This window comes from Saccostrea cucullata, unplaced genomic scaffold, assembly GCF_032062105.1.
Source record: "Saccostrea cucullata isolate Sc308-1 unplaced genomic scaffold, CSIRO_AGI_Scuc_v1 ctg1201, whole genome shotgun sequence".
Lineage (NCBI taxonomy): Eukaryota > Metazoa > Mollusca > Bivalvia > Ostreida > Ostreidae > Saccostrea > Saccostrea cuccullata.
In genome coordinates, this window is record NW_026932430.1 from 319,001 (window position 1) to 340,599 (window position 21,599).

A 21,599-nucleotide genomic window follows, 5' to 3' on the forward strand; every position below is an offset into this window, starting at 1 on the left:
TTGTTAATTGACAATACGTCTTCGATATAATTATCTAAATGTTGAGTTGAAGGCCATATGAAGTGTTTTCTTCTTCTCAAGCATAAGATTTTGCACAAATTCTGCTTCATATGAATACAAAAATAGGTCTACTAACAGCGGAGAGCAATTGGTTCCCATGTGAATTCCAATAGATTGTTGGAAGACCTAGTCTCCAAAAACCACATATTGCCAATCATAAACTAAAGCATCTTTGTCAACTTCAGAGTACTTGTGTGTGCAATCAGAATAAGTTTTAACAAAATAATTTTGCAAATGACCTATGACCAAGTAAGTAAATTTACGAGTTTCATTTTTATTAGCTCTACTGGTCAGAGACCAGAAGAGCTTATGCGATTGAAATGCGAAGCATGCTCAGGTATAAAGATAAATCTAGGAAAATTCTTTAAATATCATTTTCTAAAAAATAGCAAATCCATGATTGGTCATGGGTGGATTTAAACTTTACAATAAAAAGTCCGTCCGTCTGTCCATCTGTCTGTAAACAATTTTTCAAAATACTACTCCTACAGTTTTGGTCCGATTTCAATATAACTTGACACACAAGTAGACTACACTAAGATACAAAAATTCTGTGCATCGGTTTTTGATTTCGATGAATGGTGTTGCCGTGGTTACAAAAAATAGAAATTTTTGTGAAATACTTTTTAAATGTTACTCCTCATACAGTTTTGGCCTGATTTCAATATAACTTGGCACACAGGTAGACTACACTAATATACATAATTTTTTTTACCAGTTTTTGATTTCGATGAACGGTGCTGCCGTGGTTACTAAAAATAGAGATTTCTGTGAAATACTTTCAAAATGCTACTCCTCCTACAGTTTTTGTCTGATTTCAACATAACGTAATACTCAAGTAGACTAAACTATGATACATAATTCTATGTATCGGGTTTTGATTTCAATGAACGGTGTTTCTGTGGTTACTAAAAATAGAAATTTCTGTGAAATACATTTAAAATGCTACTCCAAATACAGTTTTAGTCTGATTAAAATATAATTTGGCACACAAGTAGACTACACTGAGATACATAATTATCAGTTTTGTGTTTTTGATTTTGATTATTGATGTTGCCATGGTAACTAAAACTGAAAATTCTGTAAAATTTTATAAAAAGCTACAAGTTGTGGTCCTATTGCAATCTAGCCTCAAAAAGAGACTTAATCAAGGACCATTATTCTGTTTATTGCTTTTGTAAAGATTTAAGTCCCAACTTCTACTTTTCTCTTCCTTTATTATGCGAGGAGCATTTCAAAAGTTCTGACAACTGTTTGATAAAAACTTAACCGTAATATTTTTCTGTACATTAACGTCGCAGCCAGAGGGTTAAGATTTTTATTTGCATGACACGGCTGGTTTTTCCGTCTTTTTTTTTTAATAGCACTCCATTGTATGAACTAAAACATGTTCTGTATAAAACTGAAGTAAATTAATGCAGTTTTCAACAAATATATTTTGAGTAACAGGACTCTTACCATTTACGAATAAAATATACAAAATTCTTGCCCCTGACTTGTTTCTGTGCGTATTTTTTCATATTAATTCAACTTCGGCGCCCCAAAACTCAAGTTTTCAAAAATTGATCAACCTAGGTCAATATATTAGTTTAAAAAAACCATGACGCCCAAGGTAAGGTCTTGTTATGGCCGAGGTTAAAGTTTAGTAAAGTAAAGTAAAGTTTAAATGAAAAATGTCCATACCCAAAGAAACGTCTTCTCACGATAAATACGCAGTTGAAGAATGAAAGTCAAGCACCACATGCTCAAAAATTATGGCCTAGGGTAAAATTTTAATTTTTTATGTGTATTGATTGATTGATTGTTTGTTGTTTAACGTCCCTCTCGAGATTTTTCACTCATATGGAGACGCCACCACTTGCCGAGGGAGAGCTACAAATTTTTGTCCTATACTAGGCACTTAGGGCCATTGAGCATGGAGGGATCTTTTTCGTGCCAGCACCTAATACCGTGACACGGGCCTCGGTTTATACGGTCTCATCCGAAGGATGGTCTCCACTTTCCACAGTGGGATTCGAACCCGCGACGTAAGGATCAACTTCTTACCTCGTGACACTAGAGCAGACGCTCTAAATTCTGCGCCACACGGGCAACTTTTTTGTGTACCCAAAGATAGGTCACAAGAAATACAAATGTGAAAGATCGAAGTCATAGCTTCTAGCAATCAAAAACTATGCACAAGGTTAAAGTTTTTTGCGGACAGACAGACAGCTGGACAGACGGAAGGACAAGGCAAAAACTGTATATTTGTAACTTTGATGCCCTTGTATAGTAGCTCATGGAAATACTTGAAGTTTCTCAAATGCGATACAAAAAACAAGGTCAAGAGATGAAAAATAGTGACATCTATAGAAAATTATTGTCGCAGGGAAAACTTAATTGAAAGAAAAAATCGTAGCACAAACCTTTCAGAAGTTATGGGCAATGTTAAAGTTTTTATAGTAGATAATAATAAAACTCCAAGGTGAAGGTCCAAAGATCAAAATTAAACATGTCCAAGGGAAGATCTTGTCACAAGAAAATCACATTAAAAGGGTCGAAAGTGTTCGTACCCAACGGATGGCTTTGTCACAAAAGATGCACAAGTATGAAAGCCGTAGTTCCATGCGTTCAAGTTTGGTAAACGTTTTCGTGCCAGCACCTACTGCGACACGGGACCTCGGTTTATACGGTCTCATCCCAAGGACCAGTCTTCACGTCCCACAGTGGGATTCGAACCTTCTGACACGAAACAGATCCCTCCCTGTTCAATGACCTTGAGTGCCAAGTATAGGACAAAATTTGCAGCTCTCCGCAAGTGTGGCATCTCCATATGATTGAAAAATTCTAGAGCGTACAAATAAACCAGAGGTTGCACTGTAAGATGAGCTTTTTTCCAGCATTCTGGGGTTACTCTTGTATTGTGGGGTTAACCCTTCAATAATAGAGTTTGTGTATTCTTGATTTGACTGTGAGAAGTTAAAAATCCAAAATACTGTACTTGACCTCATAAGGAATTTAATGCTCACGTAATCGAAGATTAGCAACCTTATTATTATTTATTTACACGTGTTTAATTTTACTTATTTACATGTATATGTATTTATTTTCTTAATTCTATACATACATTATTTAGTTTAGTTACGAGGAGGAATGCTGTTCGGGAACTAATTGAACTAACTTCCAAAATGGAAATGATATAGGTTTCAGCGTTGAAAACTTTACAAAGCGGTCCTCTCCGATTTTAACGCGCATCTGCAACCGTTCTGCCCATGCACGGATCACGCTGTCACTTGACAGGCTCGTCACAGAAGCCCAAAGATTTTTCCGACTCTAGCTTATATTTATTACCATGCAAGATATTTTTTTATAACAAAAACAGTCCATTTGTCAGAAATGGCCAAATCTCGGCAATAGTATGGATGGATAATGATATCCTTTTCCAGAATGAGCATGGTGACCATCAAAACCCAAGTCCTCTGTCTTTGGAGCGTCGTTTATTTAATGTGGATAAAGTATGGGTGCCTTCTTTTTATAATATCTGATATGTTTAAAGTCTAAAGTAAACGATATTTTAGGGATTTAATAATTATATTATTGTAAAGATATTCAACTATATTTCTATATGTAGGTTGGCGATCTTTCATATCAAATTGCTTAACAAAGGACAAATCTTTTCCCCAGCTTGCTTTCATGCACTGGGAAACAGAACATACATCATTTTTAAACATCTCCCTGCCTTCACTAAAACAATCAATCCGATTAATGACAAAACTTCTGGCAAGTCTTTTGTTTTCATAAACTGCGTACGAATTATTATTTGCTTCTGCAAAGGAATTTTCAAGATATACTTTTAACGTTACAGCCATCCGTCGCTCGAATACGACAAAGAGATAGTTCGCGAACTTTTTGATCACCCCTCGTATAGCTTCTATGTGTAAGGGAAATAATAAAAATATTCGTTAACGATGTCATATTATCTAGTTTTTGTCCCTGCATTTGAAGATTCGGGGGTACACAGTTTTTGTCTTGTCCAACTGTCTGTAAAAAAAAAAAAAAAAACAAAACAAAAAAAAACAAAAACAAAAACAAAACAAGGTGTGTTTATGAAACACTGATGCCCCCGTATGGCAAGATAGCGAAGATTTAACTTTTCTCAAATGCAAATCAAGTATGTTAGTACCCAAAGTAAGGTCTTCTCACAAGAAACACAATTGTGAAATACAAAAGCTCTAGCACCACCTATTCAAAAGTTATGGCCATGCAAGGATAATTTTTGAAAGGTAGTTCAAACTTCAGAGTCAAAGGCAAAGTTGTTGGTTTCTAAAGAAAGATCTTGTCAGAAGGATTACATGAAGTATGAAAGCTTTAGCCCTATCCGTTCAAAGGTTATGGACAAGGTTAAAGTTTTAAAAAGTAGGTCAAACTCCAAGGTCAAGGTTGTTGGTATCCAATGGAAGGTCCTATCACAAAGAATATACAAATGTGATGAAGTATGAACGTCCTAGTATCTTCAGTTCAAAAGTTATGGCTAATTTCAGATTTGTAATTTTTGTGCTAAAGTGTGTCAATCTCCATGATCAAGGTCAAATTAGGTGGTACCCAAAAAGAAAGGTCTTGTCACAAGGAATACACATGTGAAATATGAAAGTCATATCTCCACTAAATCAAAAGTTATGAGCAAAGTTTTAAAGTTTTTTTGCAATGATTTCCATACTTGTGTATTCATTGTGCCAAGACCTTTCCATAAGTATAATTATTTTTTTTTACCTTGACCTTTGACCCACATCGAAAATTTTTGAGTTGTTGGTGCTTGAGCTTTCACATTGCATAGGTATAATCATTATGACAAGGCATCAGTGTTTCACAAACATATCTTTTTAGGTTTTGTATTGCTATGTTTCCTTGCTCCCTTGATGTAAACAAATCCTGCTTGTGTCTATTATATATGCCCTAGTTGAGCAAATATAATATATTCTTTTTCACTTTCCAAAGTTAGTGAAGGCGTTTAAAAGAATTTCTTCAACAGGAGTAAATTAACTTCAGTGGCACGAATATTCATTGCTTGAAATCAAGAAAATTTTAAGATCAAATAGCGTTACTGGAAAGGACAAAACACTTGCTGCTGCGCATTTTTTTTTCTAATTTGTATCCAATGGTAACCCAAACTGTAGTTTGCTGGTCTGAAAAACTGGTTGCGCACAAAAAGAAATTTCACATTTTCATCATCTTCTCAAGAACCAAGTCCCTCTTTTACTCTCATTTTTGTTCCCTTGTCCATTGAGCGATCACGTGGTTTTCAATACACCACAAATAATAGTAAATAAAAGTAACACTTAAGTTAATCATTATGTCTTTCATTACATAGTTACTAAGACGGGTCACTCACATCATTTGAATCAAAGTGTTTCAACTAGAAATATCTTTCTATAGATGCGTCATCCAAGTCAGGTACTTAGGAATGGACCCCCTATTTAGTTAGTTTTTTTTTTGCATCCCAAAACGCATCATCATATATGCATATTTGGTCGATATAAATGTCATTACACACCCCAAAAATTAAAATTTCTACATTTTATCAGTATTTAGAATGGACCTTACATTGGTCTTTTATCTGGAAATACAGATCATCTATTAGACGCATAAAATATAGAAGTTTTGTCCAAGGAGGATTTATGCCTTTGAAGAAAATATACCTTTAAGCCAATGAATATCGAGATCATATAGCACATGCTATTTTTACATTTGTTTGGGTGAGCTAAAAATTTCAGTGGATTTTTGCAAATAACTCAATTAACTATCTCTCTTTTTGTTTATTTTTGTAAAATGTGATTTTTCCAATCTTGAATTAATGCATTTCAATGGATAAAGTTCAATATAGAAGCACCCTTTATATCTGTTTTGGGTACAAAGATGAATGTAAATAATTTATTTTTTAATTCAATCACTCTCTCTAATCCCCCCCCCCCCCCCCCCCAATTAAAAAACATAAACCCTTTGGATATTCAGTCGAATAAATCGCGTTAATAAGCACTTAACTGAGGAGACCAGGCACGTAGCATCGTTTTTGAAAGTGGGGGGGCCAACCTGAGAAATTTTTTTTTTACTTACCTGAAAAAAAGATGACAAGCAGAAAAAAAAAAACGAAAATTAAAAGTTGCCCAAACTCCAAAATCCTATTTTGTAGGGGGGGGGGGGGGGGGGGGGGGGGGGGGGGGGGGGTAGTGGCCAACTTTTTCAAAGCCAACTTACTATCACTTCCATTTTTTCCTCACAATCATTGCTAACACTATACTATGGTTATAAAGTGGGGGGCCAACCATCCTATCAATGAACATTTACAATGGTAAAGGTTATGTTGGGGAAAAGAGTGGGGGGGCCAGGCCCCCCCTGGCCCCCCCGGATACTACGTCCCTGGAGACACAGTCGAAAAATTTCCTCGGTTCAAGTATACACGATGAATGCATTCAAAGGGAGATAATCCAGACAGAAAACACGTGGAATAGGATTTGGCCAACTTTATTTACTTCGTCTATAGGACTATCGTATCACACATAGTCTTGGATATATACGCAAGCAATAGTATATCTATTGCCTGAACTGTTTTCAGTGGAAGAAAATCTGTTAAATGCTCCTTTTACCCCAGTCTCTGTCACCATGGTGACTGTTTACAATATTTATTATTGATGACACCTCCAACCACAAAGACAATTCCTCCCAAAGAAAAACAATTCTATTTTCTGGGAAATGGTCAATATCAAGACTATTTATGTCTTTTACCATCATTTGAAAGGATTTCTAAATATAAATGAAAGAAATCCTTTGAAACAATCATGCAAAGTAATATTTTTATAAATAAAACGAAATTTACAAAGCTAAGAATGAAAGCCTAGGACATGAAGAGATTAAAAACGAATTAAGGCAGCTATTCATCATCAAGTTAAATTATCCATAGCTATTTCTTCTTATGGTTGCCAAAACATTCTAAGCTGAAATGCTGTCATGGAGATGTCTCTTCTTCCATCTAAAATGCTTCTTTTATATAATCGCTTAATCTGCAATTAAAAAAAGAGATATATATTATATAAAGTTGGAAAATTCTTTTTCAAGAAAACAAAATTACATACAATGTGAATTTCTAATTATATGTTTGATGGTGAATGTTTAGAGGAAAAATGTTTTAAAAGCTTAATTTGGGATGGTGGGATATTGTTGAGTTCTAGGCTAGCAGCTTACATTAGGGGAGGTGGGCTAGGCTTGAAGCTTACATGATGGGGTTAACATTTACACTACAAGAGAAGGTGTGGGGTGTAATTTACCTGTTGACACCTAGGCTATCGGGATACATGGGGGGTTATGAGTTACTCTTCCCCTCCCTCCTCCTGCCCGGCGTCTTCCTCCCCTTCTCCTCCTTCTTCATCCTCTTTTTTATGTTGGCCGGGGACAAAAGGTTCGATGGGTTTACTGATTTCTTCAAATAATTGTAATCGTTGTCCGTAGGACCGATGGTCTGTGTGACGCTCATACTTGCTGCACAACTGGATCTTGGGCTGAGGTAAAAAAAAAAAATCAACATGAAATTACTATTCAACTCAAGATCTGGGTTCTCTATATAAGAGGTCCATGGGCCACAACGCTAACTTGCGTCACAGTATATAGATCCTGATGTTCTGATCGAATCATCAATTTTTTTTCAATAAAAAACTTTGATCTCCTGATGTGGCCATGCCCTAGGGGGGCAATATTTGAACAAATTGAATCTCTACTATCTGAGGATGCTGTCATATTGACATGACTAATAATCATAGTTTTTCTGTTCTTGAGAAGATTAAATAAAATTCAATATATTTCATGTAAAACATTTATCATTAATTGTTGACCCATCCTACCCCATGATTACCTAGTCATGATTTGAACAAAATAAAATCTGCACTAATTGAGACTGCTTTCACATAGATTGACAAATCAGGTCTTTTTTGTTCTTGAGGAGGATTTTTGAGATTATCTTTTGAATATTTGATGTTTACAACATCAAGGAGGATGACAGGGACAAAAACGTACAAATTTTGATCCAAAAGGCTCACTAGAACCTTTGGCCCAGGTGAGTTTACAAAGAACATTTATCATCCAGGACTGTCTTTTTTGTTTGTTTTTTTATTTTTTGGTTGTTTTAATCAATCCTGTTTACAAAATACACTGTATATTAGAAAGTAAAAATTCATTAAGGTAAATTCATGCATATATATTGTGACCATGTCAAATTTTCTTTTAAGATTTTGGTTGTTAACCCACATTAGATGTTAAATGTTGAATATTAAAATGAATGTTAAAATAATCAGACTTACTGGGGCACCGGTAAATTTGTCTGCTAATCTGTCAAAGCTGTAACAAAGGAAATTAAAATGAAATGGAACTTCTAAAATTCTATCATTTAAGTATGAACAATATTGATCTACATTATTGAATTATTCTATTTATTTGTACATTTTTAAGAAAATAGATTTATGCTTTTTTTCTTTGCATTCTTCAAAAGACACTTACGATTCATCAACCTGTGCAGATGATATTCCTTTTCTTCCTTTTCTGAAGGTGTGGAAATAAGAAAATAAATGTCATTTTTCCAAATATATTAAAAAAATATCATAATAACAAAAAACTTAAATCAGCTGTATGTACATTATATTAATAAACAAAATGGATCAGATTGATCTTACCCTTTGCTCATTTGCCGTGCTCTCTCGGCAAGTTCAATCATCTGTTCAAAGAAATTAATATAACACATTGTAAGGGGGACAACTCCCACATCAATTTGTCTTCAAATAATACTAATACAATAGCATGACTTCATGCTAAAAATGCCTATTAAAGTATACACAGTTACATATTGTTATTTTCTTTTTCAGTAAAACACATCATTTTCCTCTTCAGTATAATGTTAATACTTTCTTCTATGGATGCATATTTGAGTATAATGCAATAATGTAACTTTCTTCAAAGATGTTCATTTGTAGCATGATACCATATTGTATGTTCAGTTAATTTTCTGCTATACAATGTATATCCTATTTCAAGTATAATACCGTATAGTGTGACTTTCCTCTTAAGCTTTCTATTTTCAGTTTGATACCACACTGTAATTTTCCGGACTTACGTCGTACTGCTGTCTCTTGAATTTCTCCTCTACATCGTACTTTTCGTTCATGAGGCGGAAGATTTCCTTGTGAAGCTCCTTGGCTTGTTCTGCCAGTTTTTCCACGTCCAGCCCGGAGAGGTCTGGGAGGGGCTTGACCTTCTGGGTCAGGAAGGCCCTCTTCTCGGCTTCCAGCTGCTCCTTAGATTTCTGTACCTCCCCCTCCTCATTCTCCTAGATGAAAAATCACAAAAGTCATGCTTTATTCATTTATTCTTCTATAGAAGCTAAAGATGGAATTAGTTTCTTAGTTTTTCTCTTGGTTAAAAAATGAGTGAAGAAGCAAAATAACTACATACATACAAATATACATTAAATGTCAGTTATTACGAGAAGAAAAAATTAATCAGCAATAAAGGTATCAAAAGCATTGTTTGTTATTTGATCAGGTCTCTATAATAATCAATCAAATGTTATTAGAAAACCACAAGTTTTTACAATATAGATTTTAGTCATTTTACTTTTTTAAAAGTATATATTTTTCATGCCAAACTAATCAGCAAAAATTACCAGGCATGTGCATGGGTATTGAAACATAAAACATTAAAGGCAAAAGCTGAAAGATATAATTATTCTAATATTTTGAATTTTTAGGATTTTCAAATCAATCTTGAGGGGGAAAACAATAAAATACTAAAAATATGTCCATAGGACATGAATGCCCCGCCGAGGAAATATTTGTAAAGCAACAGGAAAATTTGTCTGTGTATAAAATTTGACCAGTTTGGTTCAGGTAGGGCTTACAGTTACTAAGGAATAAAAATGTAGGTCAGATCCAGCATCCGAAGCCAGTCTGGTAGTGTCCATCCCTAGCTGCATCATCCATGCAAGTTTGGATCAGGTATGGCTTATAGTTACTTGGGAATAAAAATATAGGTCAGATCCAGCATCCGAAGCAAGTCTGGTAGTGTCCATCCTTTGATGCATCATCCATGCGAGTTTGGTTCAGGTGGGGTTTATAGTTACTAGGGAATGAAAATATAGGTCAGATCCAGCATTTGAAGCAAGTCTGACAGTGTCCATCCCTAGATGTATCATACATGCAAGTTTGGTTCAGGTAGGGCTTACAGTTACTTGGGAATGAAAATATAGGTCAGATCCAGCATCCGAAGCAAGTCTGGTAGTGTCCATCTCTAGATGCATCATCCATGCAAGTTTGGTCCAAGTAGGGCTTATAGTTCCTTAGGAATGGAGCTGTTCCAAAAACTTTAACCTGGTCACTCATCTGGAAAATGTAAGTCATATGCAGCATCCAAAGCAAATCTGGTAGTCTTCTTCCCTAGATGCATCATCTGTGAAAGTTTGGTTTGGCTGCGGCTTATAGTTCCTAGGAAATGGACCTGCTCCAAAACTTTAACCTGGTCACTCATCTGGAAAATAGGTCAGATCCAGCATCCGAAGCAAGTCTGGTAGTGTCCATCCTTAGATGCATCATCCATTCAAGTTTGGTTTAGGTAGGGCTTATAGTTCCTTAGGAATGGACCTGCTCCAAAAACTTTAACCTTGTCACTCATCTGGAAAATGTAGGTCAGATCCAGCATCCGAAGCAAGTCTGGTAGTGTTCATCCGTAGATGCATCATCCGTGCAAGTTTGTATCAACATGTGAACTTTGATAACACTATCTTGAATGGTATGTTTAAAACTGAGCTAAACACTAATTTAAGAAAAGTGAGGTCAAGGTCAAAGGAAAGGTCAAGGTCAAGAAATGTTGATGCAGTTGCATAGCCCTCATCAATATCTATCAGCAAAGCCCTCATCAATATCTATCAGCATATGAAGTTTGATAAAAATATCTTGGATAGTTTCTTTGAAACTTAGCTTTGAACAGAGCTAAACGCAAAGTGTGACGGAAGGACGGAAGACGGACATGACAAACACTATATGCCCCGGCCATATTCATGGCGGGGCAGAAGACAGACATGACAAACACTATATGCCCCGGCCATATTCATGGCGGGGCATAATAAAAAAGGACTAACTAGATAAAGATAAACATTCCAGCATTATGAACCATATATATCAAATTTGTATTCTCCTTATGAATTGGAAAATCCACTGTTTATGTTTAAATAGTTCTAATTATTAACTGGAATATTTAATCTTAAACATCTATATGTACAGTAAAACTCAGTTATAAAGTACCTATAATAGTGTTTATAGGGAAACTATGCTATATAAAACTTTAAATGAATCCTGTGGATGACTTTTCTCTATGACTCTATAGATATATAAGGACACTTGGTCAAAGGGAAGCAAAATCTGAGGTCTAAATGACATCCTTGTAACTGTGTTTTACTGTATAAAACAACACTGCAATTTTAATAAGACTTAGTGTTAATTTGAGAGCAATAGACAAACTTATTATTAGAAACTCTGCAGGGGTAACTTTCATCATAATCTAATAATATATTCTTTCTATTTCTAATTTGTCTTTTAAGACAGTCCGCATGCAATTCCATTCCTACATGTGTATTTTTATGATCTACAATTTTCTCCAGTAACCAATAACAGTTACTGAGGAAGGGAAACATGGCTGAAACTCCAGTGCAAGGATTGAAAAAGGGGGATCAGATATAAAAATCTAATAAATCAACCCACCTCTTGCTTCTATAAGAAAGTGAAAGTTGGACAATTTAAAATATTTTAACAACTTTAAGCTAACAATACAGGGTGATCACTCCACTGCTTGATGAAACTGTCTATGTGCAGTTTGCACTGAGTGGAGGAACAACTAATGAATAATAAAAGTTTTTCAAACCATCAAATGTAGGGAATTAAAACAAACATTTAAGTTTGAAATCAAATTTGAATGTACTGAATATGTGACATAGTTTTAAAAGTAAGACAGCATAATTGAATGGTTTGTGAAAATTTAGAGAATTCCTTGTCCGTTAATTCCCGATGACTCGTTAAGAGACCCCGATTCCTACCTCTCCCTGATGCTCTCCATCAGCATGTTTAGTGATGACAAAGTTAGGTTTACGCATGTTCTTTATCAGGATTTCCTGTTCCCGGCGTTTCCTCTCGCGTTCCTCTTTTCTCTTCTGTTCTTCTTCTAGCTTCTTCTTCTTTTTCTCCTCCTGTAAAATAAATATGATGTCATTTCAAGATGTTGCAGATACATGAACTTTGAAAAGAGGGGACAAAAGTATACAAAAAATATCCAAACAAAGCACTCTTTCTTGTGCCCATAATCTTTACAAATCTTCTTGCTCCCTTACCATCTACACAGATCTCCTCTGTGTTACTACTGTACACACTTTCTGAAATTTTCTCTCCAGATAATATTGCACTTATCTTAGTTTATCCCCTCCCATAACCTCTTTTTGTACCCTTATTTCCAAAGTTCGTTTCCCTGCCCTGCATGTACATGTATTCTATTTATTATGAAAAAGGCTTCCATGTCCTTAATTCCTGGATTTGCTTGTACTTATCATAGTTGCATCTTCCCTCATTTTCCTGTTAAATTCCTTTGATTTTCCATAGCAATGTGTCCTCAGCTCTGAAGATTTGCCCCCCCCCCTCCACTCCCATCCCTGTTTTACAAACCTCCTCTGCCTTCATCCTTCTATCTAGGTCTACAGACCTCTCCATTTCCCCTTGTTCCTTTTTCTCTGTACAGACCTGTCCTGTCCATCTATCTCTGTATACAGACCTCATTGAGTTCCTCTTGCCCCCACTATTACTGTATACAGACCTATTAACCCCCCCTCCCTTCCCTGCATACGGGCCTCCATTCCATTTCTCCTGTTCTCTCTATCTCTTTATTACCCCTATATACACCTCCTTGGTCTCCCCTCCTATCCCTGAATACAGGCCTCTCTTGCATTTCTCCTGCTCCCTCTGTACTCATCTCCTCAGCTTTCCTCCTGCCCCCCCCCCATCCCTGTTTCTCTGTTTGCTCCTGTCTGTTCATCCCCTATACACACTTTCTAGGCCTCCCTCCCCCCTCTTTTCCCTGTATATGGACCTCCTGCTCCCCCAATCTGCCCCCCCCCCTCCCATACACACCTCCTCAGCCCTCTATCTCAGTATACACACCTCCTCGGCCTTCCTCCTGGCCTCTTCTTGTATCCTCATCTCGGCCAGTCTTTTTTCCTCCTCTTCTCTCTCTCTTCTACGTTGTTCCTGAAGACAAATATGCACATAATAATGAACAGGTGTAAAATGAAAATTAAATAAGAATTATGAATTTTAGGGAATGGTAAATGGCCTTGAACCATCATTTCTTTTTTAATATACGGATAAAACTATTTTTTTTTTCAAATTACTCAATATATCAGATCTACTGCAACATATTTTAATCAAAACAAAAGATTTACATAAAGAATAAAACAGTGTATAAACATTTTTGATATAATAATGGACAATTTTGTGTTTGAAACATTCAGTTTTCTGTATTAGTGAAGCTTGTGCTCCTTACTCTTTTCTCTCTGAGAGCCTGGATCTCCTGCTGTTCCTTCTCTCTCTCCTCCTTCCTCTGCTCCTCAAACTCCGCTATCTCCTGGGCCACCTTTTCTGCCTTTCTTCTGGCTGCTTCCTAATATAAAGGTGTCTTGGTACTTAGAAAACTTTAAACTATATGCGAATCTACAGACTTAAAATTTCACAGGGCTAGAAAATTTTGTTTTGTTTTGGGTACATCCCCTTATAATGTTCAAGTCCAGAGTAAAAATTAACTGGTCCCAGACCAGTGGGTCAATTATATTAAGCCCTGATTCACAATTTCAGAAGAGGGATCCACGTCCATCATAAACAAGCATGTAACTTAAAATTATCTGCTCAATGTCTATCAAGAAAAAAAAAAGTTAAATGATTCACTTGACATGTTCTTTTAAGAAAGTATATCTTATGATCGATTGTTTCAAGTAACTTAAAAATTTACAAAACATATACGAAGTGCAGACTTACTTCCATGGCTCTTTGGGCTTCATTCTCTGAGCCTCTGAAATTTTACAATAATAAAACTTTAAATACATAATAATACATGTATATTCAAAATATCAGAAATCAATTATCGATCATGCAATAGGTCTATTCAGTTGAAACCATTTCCCTAAATCTTTTGGCACACTAGAGTAAAATTTCAATCATGCTTCTATACTGAGTATCCTAATTTCTCTAATGAGTAAACCACAGCACAGAAAAATGTTACCAGTGTTGAACTAGTCTCATACAACAAAATCCTCTTCAATCTTTTTTTAAAATGTCTTCTTTACTAGTATATAACTATGTCACATCATTAAAATTAAAGGTAAATAGTGCCAGTAAACATCAATTCTACAACTATAAAACCACATTTCTATAGGACACTAAAGGGACATCACTCTGTCTACTCCCTAGAAATCCACCAATCATAACTTACTGATCAGTCTGCTCATTAGGAGTGACTTCCCTTTAATTAAGAAATTAATCATTTTAAATCAACTTTTTATTCAAATATTCCATTTTTTCTATAAAACTCATCAAATGCCACATCATAAACTTGTGTTTACTTGTTATAGAAATATTGAAACATTTCATAATTTGCATAGCAAAAAACATATATTTCAATTTGTGTACCCCAAAGTATCAGCTAAAGCTTCTAACAAAGATGCTTTGCAAGACTCATACATATATACACTTCATTTAATAACCAAATTTCAATGCAAGCAAGTTCCTGTTCCTTTGAAAAGAATGGCTGACCTAAGATTTATCCATGGAAGTAAGCATTTTTGAAAATTATTATCTAATAGAGATTGAACTGAATGAAATGCTAAAATGAAATTACTTTTTTTAATACCAACTTTAGATGAACCTTTTCATTTTTCCAATTTAATGAAATTTCATTAACATCAATGATTTTCATCAGGGAAACATTAGAACTAATTAGTAAAACATGTACTATGCATATATTGTAAAACTTTACCCATTACAAGTCATTATACCAAAAAATAAATTCAGCCTGTGCATTCAGTGGTTAATTGAAATTGTTCTTCAATATTGCAATAGCTTATATATTTACACAAAAATCTACACATCAAAATAAAACATTCACTATAGCTGTCTAAAGTAAGAATCCGCAGACAGTAAACTTGCCCCTTCTTAAGAGCTTCGCTACATGTCAAAAATCTCTTTGAACAAAACCAGCTCCAAACTCGCACAAAAAAAAAACACCCATAGACTCACGTAGTAGTGGTAGTAGTAGTAGGTGCAGCTACAAAGGTTACTTCTTCAATGCTATATTGAATAGTGGTCACAACATGTATATATAAATTATAAATGTACCAACTGGTCATTTGGTTGGAAAACCGATTAATCCCCTTCCCAAATTTATCATGCTTTTCCCAGCAGTTTTTGATCTACCAGTTAAAAAATTATGTTTTAAAAAGCAACATCTACGCAGCTTTTTTAAGTGACTGTGTTATTTCAGTATTTCTTGCGATGGTTAATTGAACATTCTTCATTGCCACAATCACCTCAGAAATAAAGCATTACTATATGTGTATTATTAGCCAACTCAAATGAAAATATGTATAAAAAAAAAAAGGTATAAATGTTAGGAAAAGCATACTAGGTATATTAATGTTGACATTAGATACCATAGATAAAAATATTGTAAGTTTATCTTTTTTTATTTATACATGTATACACTTAAAAAGATCCTACAATAAAAACTTACGCATCTGTACTTTCCTCTCTGCAAAAAACATGATTTTTGTTTTAGTCAATAAGAACACTAATATACAGCTAACAACTTTGTGTTAACCTTGAAAGTTCCTTACATCTCAAGATAAGCCATGCAAAACACCCCCTCCCGGAATTTGGTGAAATTGTTAAAAAAAAACCACTAATAAAGCCATTGTTGGTGAAATGGGCCCAACATATAAATATGTTCTATAAATTATCAATTTTTTTTTTAGAACTTTGTTTGCTAAACTGAACTTTTGAGCGACCAGGTCCAGTATTAAGCCCCTAATAATGTCTCCTTATATTTCAGCAGTTCAAAAAATCATGCAGGGGAATTCAATAGTGGATTCAATTAGACATTGTCATAAAAATCTAAAGGATTGATTGGTACAAAAGGTGGGCATGCATTTGTGAAAGCATCATTTGTATTGGTCAATTTTTCCAAAACTGTTTTTCCCTAAGGGTTGTCTCCCTTTTTGTTCTAAATTACTTCTTTTAGTATTTACAGCGTTTTTTTCCCTTATATAACTGGTACCGATAAACGGCACCGTTCCCAATTTCAAAAATCGTTAATTTTTCCCAATTCTGTGACTAAAAATTCCCAATTCAACTGTGAAGCAACAGACTTCGACGGCATCATATTTCTTGTTAAATGAAACATTGTACAAGTTGACTAATTATTTCACTTTTGCTTAAATCGAAAGTAGAGTAATTATTTCACTTTTGCTTAAATCGAAAGTAGAGAAAGTCGTAATTTGGCGGGACCTGTGGTTTAGACAGTGTAGTGTCATACATTTTGACAAATTGAAAGCATGAAAATGTGAAAACGTGGGACATTGATATAAAAAACAATAAGTACTAAAGTCTTGTTGCTTACGCTTACAAGAATAAACGCAAAATACGTTGCATTTGCATAAATGAGAGAAAATTCTCCTTTGATTTTCTTTGATGCTATTTTTCCCAATTGAACCGGTACCGGACCCTTTCCCAATGGGTGGAAAAAAATTGCTGATTTATTTTCAAAATTATTCTTAAAACAGATAGTTAAAAACATTTACTTAACAGTAATTAACAATTTAGTCTTGGCCTAATATTTTACCGGTATATGTCATTGCTGGATTGTATATTTACTTGACTTTTGTCTTGCTTGCTTACAGACATCACAAATTTAAATTAAAGGAATAGCCTGAAAAGTATTTTTTTTAGCATAAGGAGCAAGGGTTAGACATTGATTAAAGCTATCATTAGGAACAAAAGTAACCATGGCGACTGTATACTTACGGGGGATTGTGGGATTCGTCGTCAGACATGGTGGAAATTCAAAACCTGAAGAAAAAAGGAACAAGTTATTTCGTTAAATTTCACTCAAATAATGCCAGTACGAATAAACATAGCCTCATCTATACACAAAAGTCATTACAGTACATTTTGTTTTACCAAGCATTTTCGGCTGATGACAATTATATTGTGCCAGATAGAGTATGGGAAGGCAAATTGTATGGAATATAAAATATATCCACCTATGCATAAATAAGAAAACAATTTACTATACCTGTACCCAATGCTGTAATAATACGCAACAGTATAGTAACACTGAAAAACCATCATAAACATTAAGATAAATACTCAAATAAGATTTTCTATATTTACTGAGGAATGTCCTTGGCTCATTCCCCTACTCACCCGAGTTTTTGAGATGTATTAACTATTAATACAGAATTGAACTCTTAGCAGCTAACTCTCCCCCCACCAGAGCCAGAAGTGTGTTACATATGAATGTGTTTATCCCAGTACTTGTGATATATTTCTAAACAAGAACCACATGCTGCCCGGCTGGTGGCAGGCTATCCCCCCCACTGACTATCTATATATCTACAGACACATATTGCCTCCGTCTCACTACATAGTATGATAGTAAGAGAGGCTCTAATGATCAGATATATGTAATCTTCCATTTCAGCAGCTGTATGCATTTATTATGCACAAAAAACATGAAGATGTATATGCGTCTGTGTGTCAGATTCATTATCAAAGTGAAAGGAGCTGACATTTATATACATGTATATACATGCAGTCTTATTTTTCTACAATGAAATTAAGTATTTATGCTACGTACATAATTATTTAGTCAATATTAAGGAGTGTTAAAGTGAATTCTATAAAATATATGATTCAACATGACATATTTTTCCTACTGATGGAAATTTTTTCTCTGCATTCCATAAGCACATACCAGTTCATTACAAAAAATTCTCTATGCTCACACATTCATAAACACTGATACAGATAAAAGACCAGTAGTATCTGACAAATGCTGAATTCCTTAAATTAAGAGATACAAATTGTTCGTTTACTTTAACATTGGTCACCAGATATTTAATATCTTACTGATCCAATCAGATTTGAAAGCAAACTCACATGCTTGGCAAAATCTCCAACCCAAAAACTTAAAATAATTTTTAAAAAAACATAAATCCACAGGTTAACCATATACCAATACTACATGAACAACTCACATTTCACTACTCAGTAACAGGACAATTGTGCCTACCTGTTTCAAACAAGTCACCTTTTGTGAAGAATCGATAAAAACTTAATATATCCTACTCTCACAAATCACAAATCGTAGAAAAGCCTGGAATACAGTATCGAGGGGGAAATAGAAATTGTTTTTCAAGATAAATTCCAGCCACTGGAATGTGTGGTTTTATTTTTAGCTGGTGCACCTCTGATCTGAGGAGAGAGAGAGAGAGCTGGCTTATTTCTGATATCTCATGGAAAGGAGTATTTATTTCTGTGTACACAATCATGTTCCACCAATCTATTCTTGTCCTTAAATTAGCATGATTGAAAAAAAAATCCTAAACATACTGTAAAGAATTCAGTAACATGGTTTAAGAAAAAAAATTCTGCATACATGTATTTCAAACCTAATTTTGATGTCTATAAGTATAATGTATGCATTTTAGCTTATGAAGCACGTACAGTAAAACATGCTTATAGTGAACATGCTTATAACAATTTGATGCTTACAGCAAAGTGAGTTTATTCCCCATGCCTTTCAAATCTATTGTAAACTTAACAGATAACATTACAACAAAGCAAAATTGTCCATCCCTGGCACTTCATTATAACTGTGTTTTACTGTATAAGCAAATGAGTGTTTAATATCCCTTTAAAAATGGATACAGTAAAATAATACAAAAGAATGTAGTCTCTGGGACCTATGAAATTACTTTGCTATATCCATAATTCGTTTAATTAAATTACCTGGGGATCTAAGATAACTTCGTTATATCTGTGGATTCGCAATATCCGTCTTCGTACTAAACAACTTTTACTGTACTACAGAAACATAACAAAGAGATATTTGTGAAAACACTTACGCCCCCCTGCCCCCCCAAAAATTGGAATTTTTCTAAGTCCAGGAAGCACACCTCTGTCAAAATGGCTTGAAAATTACCAAAACAGAACCTGACTTAGACATTCTTATGAAAAATCTATATACCAAATTTCATTTCAGTAGGTGTAACCATTTTGAAGGAAATGAACAGAAACTGCAAATAATTGGAATTTATCCAAGTCTAAGGGCCATAACTCTGTCAAATATGGCTTGATCATACCCAAAACAAATCTGACCTAAGATATTCAGATGAAAAATCTGTATACCAAATTTTGTTTCCGTATGTTCAACTTCTGCAAAGAAAGTGAATTGAAACTTGGTGGACAGACAGACAGACCGACTAACGGACAGACAGCAGCAAAGCAATATGCCCTTCCTTCTTTGAAGGGGGGATAAAAACTTCTGGAAGTTTGAGATCTGTATTTTGAGAATTTTTTTTTTCCTTTGTTCCTCATGTTCAAAAGGTTGAACCTGCAACCAATGGAATGAAAACTGTTATTCGGGTGCAGGGCCTACAGCTTAAAATCATAAGACTGCATATTAGACAAACCAAGAAGGAATTTTATGATATAGTGCTTTATTGATGACCAACTGTCATGGAATGGGCTATAATAGGAAATAACAGATTTTACAATTTTGATAGACAAGAGTGTACAATCCAAAAAGAATGTGTAGATTGCTAACTGCTTGATGTCCAAGAGTACATGTAGATATTAAGAAGATTTTTTAAACAAGAGATGTTTGTAAAACACTAATGCCCCCTCCCCAAAATAATTGGAATTTTTCTAAGTCTAAGGGACTTAACTCTGTCAAAAATGGCTCAATCATGCCCAAAACAGAACTTGAACTAGATATTTTTACGATAAATCTGTATACTGAATGTCATTTCAATAACCTCTACAAAGAAAATGAACAGAAACAGCAAATGATTGGAGTTTTTTCAAGTCCAAGGGGCATAACTCTGTCAAAATGGCCCGATCCTATCCAAAACTAAACATGACCTAGATATTCTTATTATAAATCTGAATACCAAATTTCATTTCAATATGTGCAACCGCTGTGAAGAAAATGAACAGGAACTGAAGGTGTACCGACAGACAGACCGACCGACAGACAACAGCAAAGTAATATGCCCTCCCTTCTTCCAAGGGGGGCATAAAAATCAAATTGACTGAATGGTTTTAACCTAACTCATAAACTCTTTAGGAAGGGGTGGGAAGGATCATAAAATTAAAAATAATTTCATCTCTTTCATCCAAATGCCTGTATCTGTATTCTATACATCAAATTTTGGTTGAAAATTTTCAGTCAACTTTCCTTGGGGAAGTAAAAAATGTTAAAATGTATATATGGTGGACATATGTTGCATGACATTCAATCGTGAATGACAATAGGTCACCATGCACATTGACTCAGGTGACCTAAGTCTTTCTTAACCATGTACACTTGAATTAACATTTTTCCAAATACAACTTTTGTTTATACTTAAAAAACTTCTACATACTCTTGTATTATTTGTAAATTATTTTAAAAAACCTATTTTTTCACAAGTACAAATCTGTATACTCAGTGAAAGTCAGTATGTACTCAAGTTTTTAAGTCATATACTCGACTCTAATGTATGCTACATCTTATTAATCTGAATGATAATTTTCTCTTTGTGAATATGTTTGCCAATGAATCAACTAAAATATGTGAATTTTTCACATTGTGCATTGCGGGTTTCTTAATTATATTGACATAATCACTTAACATTGCTAACAGATCCAGGATATTGGACATCAAAGTAGATTTTGATTATGTGTTGGTATACATGCTGCTGTCAAAACTACAGTTGCAACTATTATTAATATTGAGAGAATATGTGTATTATGCTGAATGAAAATTGGTATAAGAGTTGGATATCAGGTAATGCAAACTGGGAGATATATGTGGGAGGGTCTCTAATGTATAAAACACCGGGTAGGGTTTGACAGATCAGAGAAGTCAGCACAAAAATAAACTGAATTGAAGAATCAAACTATATTTTGCACTAGAATATGCATAGCAGGGTTGCATAAAATTTTATGAAAAAAAGTTGGAAGGCTGAAAATGTTGGGAAGGGGTGAACGTAAAACTTTGAGATCCTACCTAGAGATGTCGAAAACAAAGATGGCTGCCAGAGGAACTAATCGTCTGCTGGAATGTGTTGTTAGGAAGAAGAAGCCAGGAGCATCTCCTGTGTTACAGCATTCACTTCTACTTGGGGCCTCATCCATTACCACACACAGGGGTCAACAGGTCTTCTCCTAAACCCT

The 21,599-nt window shown here is 34.7% G+C and overlaps 1 protein-coding gene across 15 annotated transcripts; it reads right to left on the reverse strand.

The window, feature by feature from the left end:
* Positions 1–6,875: 6,875 nt before the first annotated feature.
* LOC134235107 (troponin T, skeletal muscle-like) lies at positions 6,876–21,586 on the reverse strand. 15 transcript variants are annotated; one of them, XM_062717207.1, is made up of 15 exons: positions 21,433–21,586; positions 17,181–17,225; positions 15,892–15,909; positions 15,399–15,449; positions 14,596–14,625; positions 14,142–14,175; positions 13,654–13,770; positions 13,272–13,358; positions 12,161–12,310; positions 9,191–9,403; positions 8,754–8,794; positions 8,581–8,622; positions 8,385–8,421; positions 7,359–7,589; positions 6,876–7,094 (listed from the first exon to the last, which is right to left on the reverse strand). In XM_062717207.1, exons 2-14 carry the CDS (start codon positions 17,207–17,209, stop codon positions 7,401–7,403), a joined length of 1,038 nt encoding a protein of 345 aa, XP_062573191.1. In that variant the 5' UTR covers positions 17,210–17,225; positions 21,433–21,586; the 3' UTR covers positions 6,876–7,094; positions 7,359–7,400. The 15 variants fall into 15 exon arrangements, with proteins under 15 accessions (XP_062573191.1, XP_062573185.1, XP_062573188.1 ...); XM_062717201.1 differs by having other exon boundaries at positions 9,191–9,400; positions 12,149–12,310; XM_062717204.1 differs by lacking the exon at positions 21,433–21,586 and adding an exon at positions 18,513–18,648 and having other exon boundaries at positions 9,191–9,400; positions 12,149–12,310.
* Between the last annotated feature and the right edge of the window lie 13 nt (positions 21,587–21,599).

Coding starts and splice junctions, on each gene's coding strand:
- LOC134235107 (XM_062717201.1), bottom strand. CDS start 17,209: ATGTCTGACGACGAATCCCACAATCCCCC. Junction 14,626..15,398: donor ACTACTACTACCACTACTAC/GTGAGTCTATGG, acceptor TCTTAATTAAAG/GGAAGTCACTCCTAATGAGC. Junction 7,590..8,384: donor ACAAATTTACCGGTGCCCCA/GTAAGTCTGATT, acceptor TTTTTACCTCAG/CCCAAGATCCAGTTGTGCAG.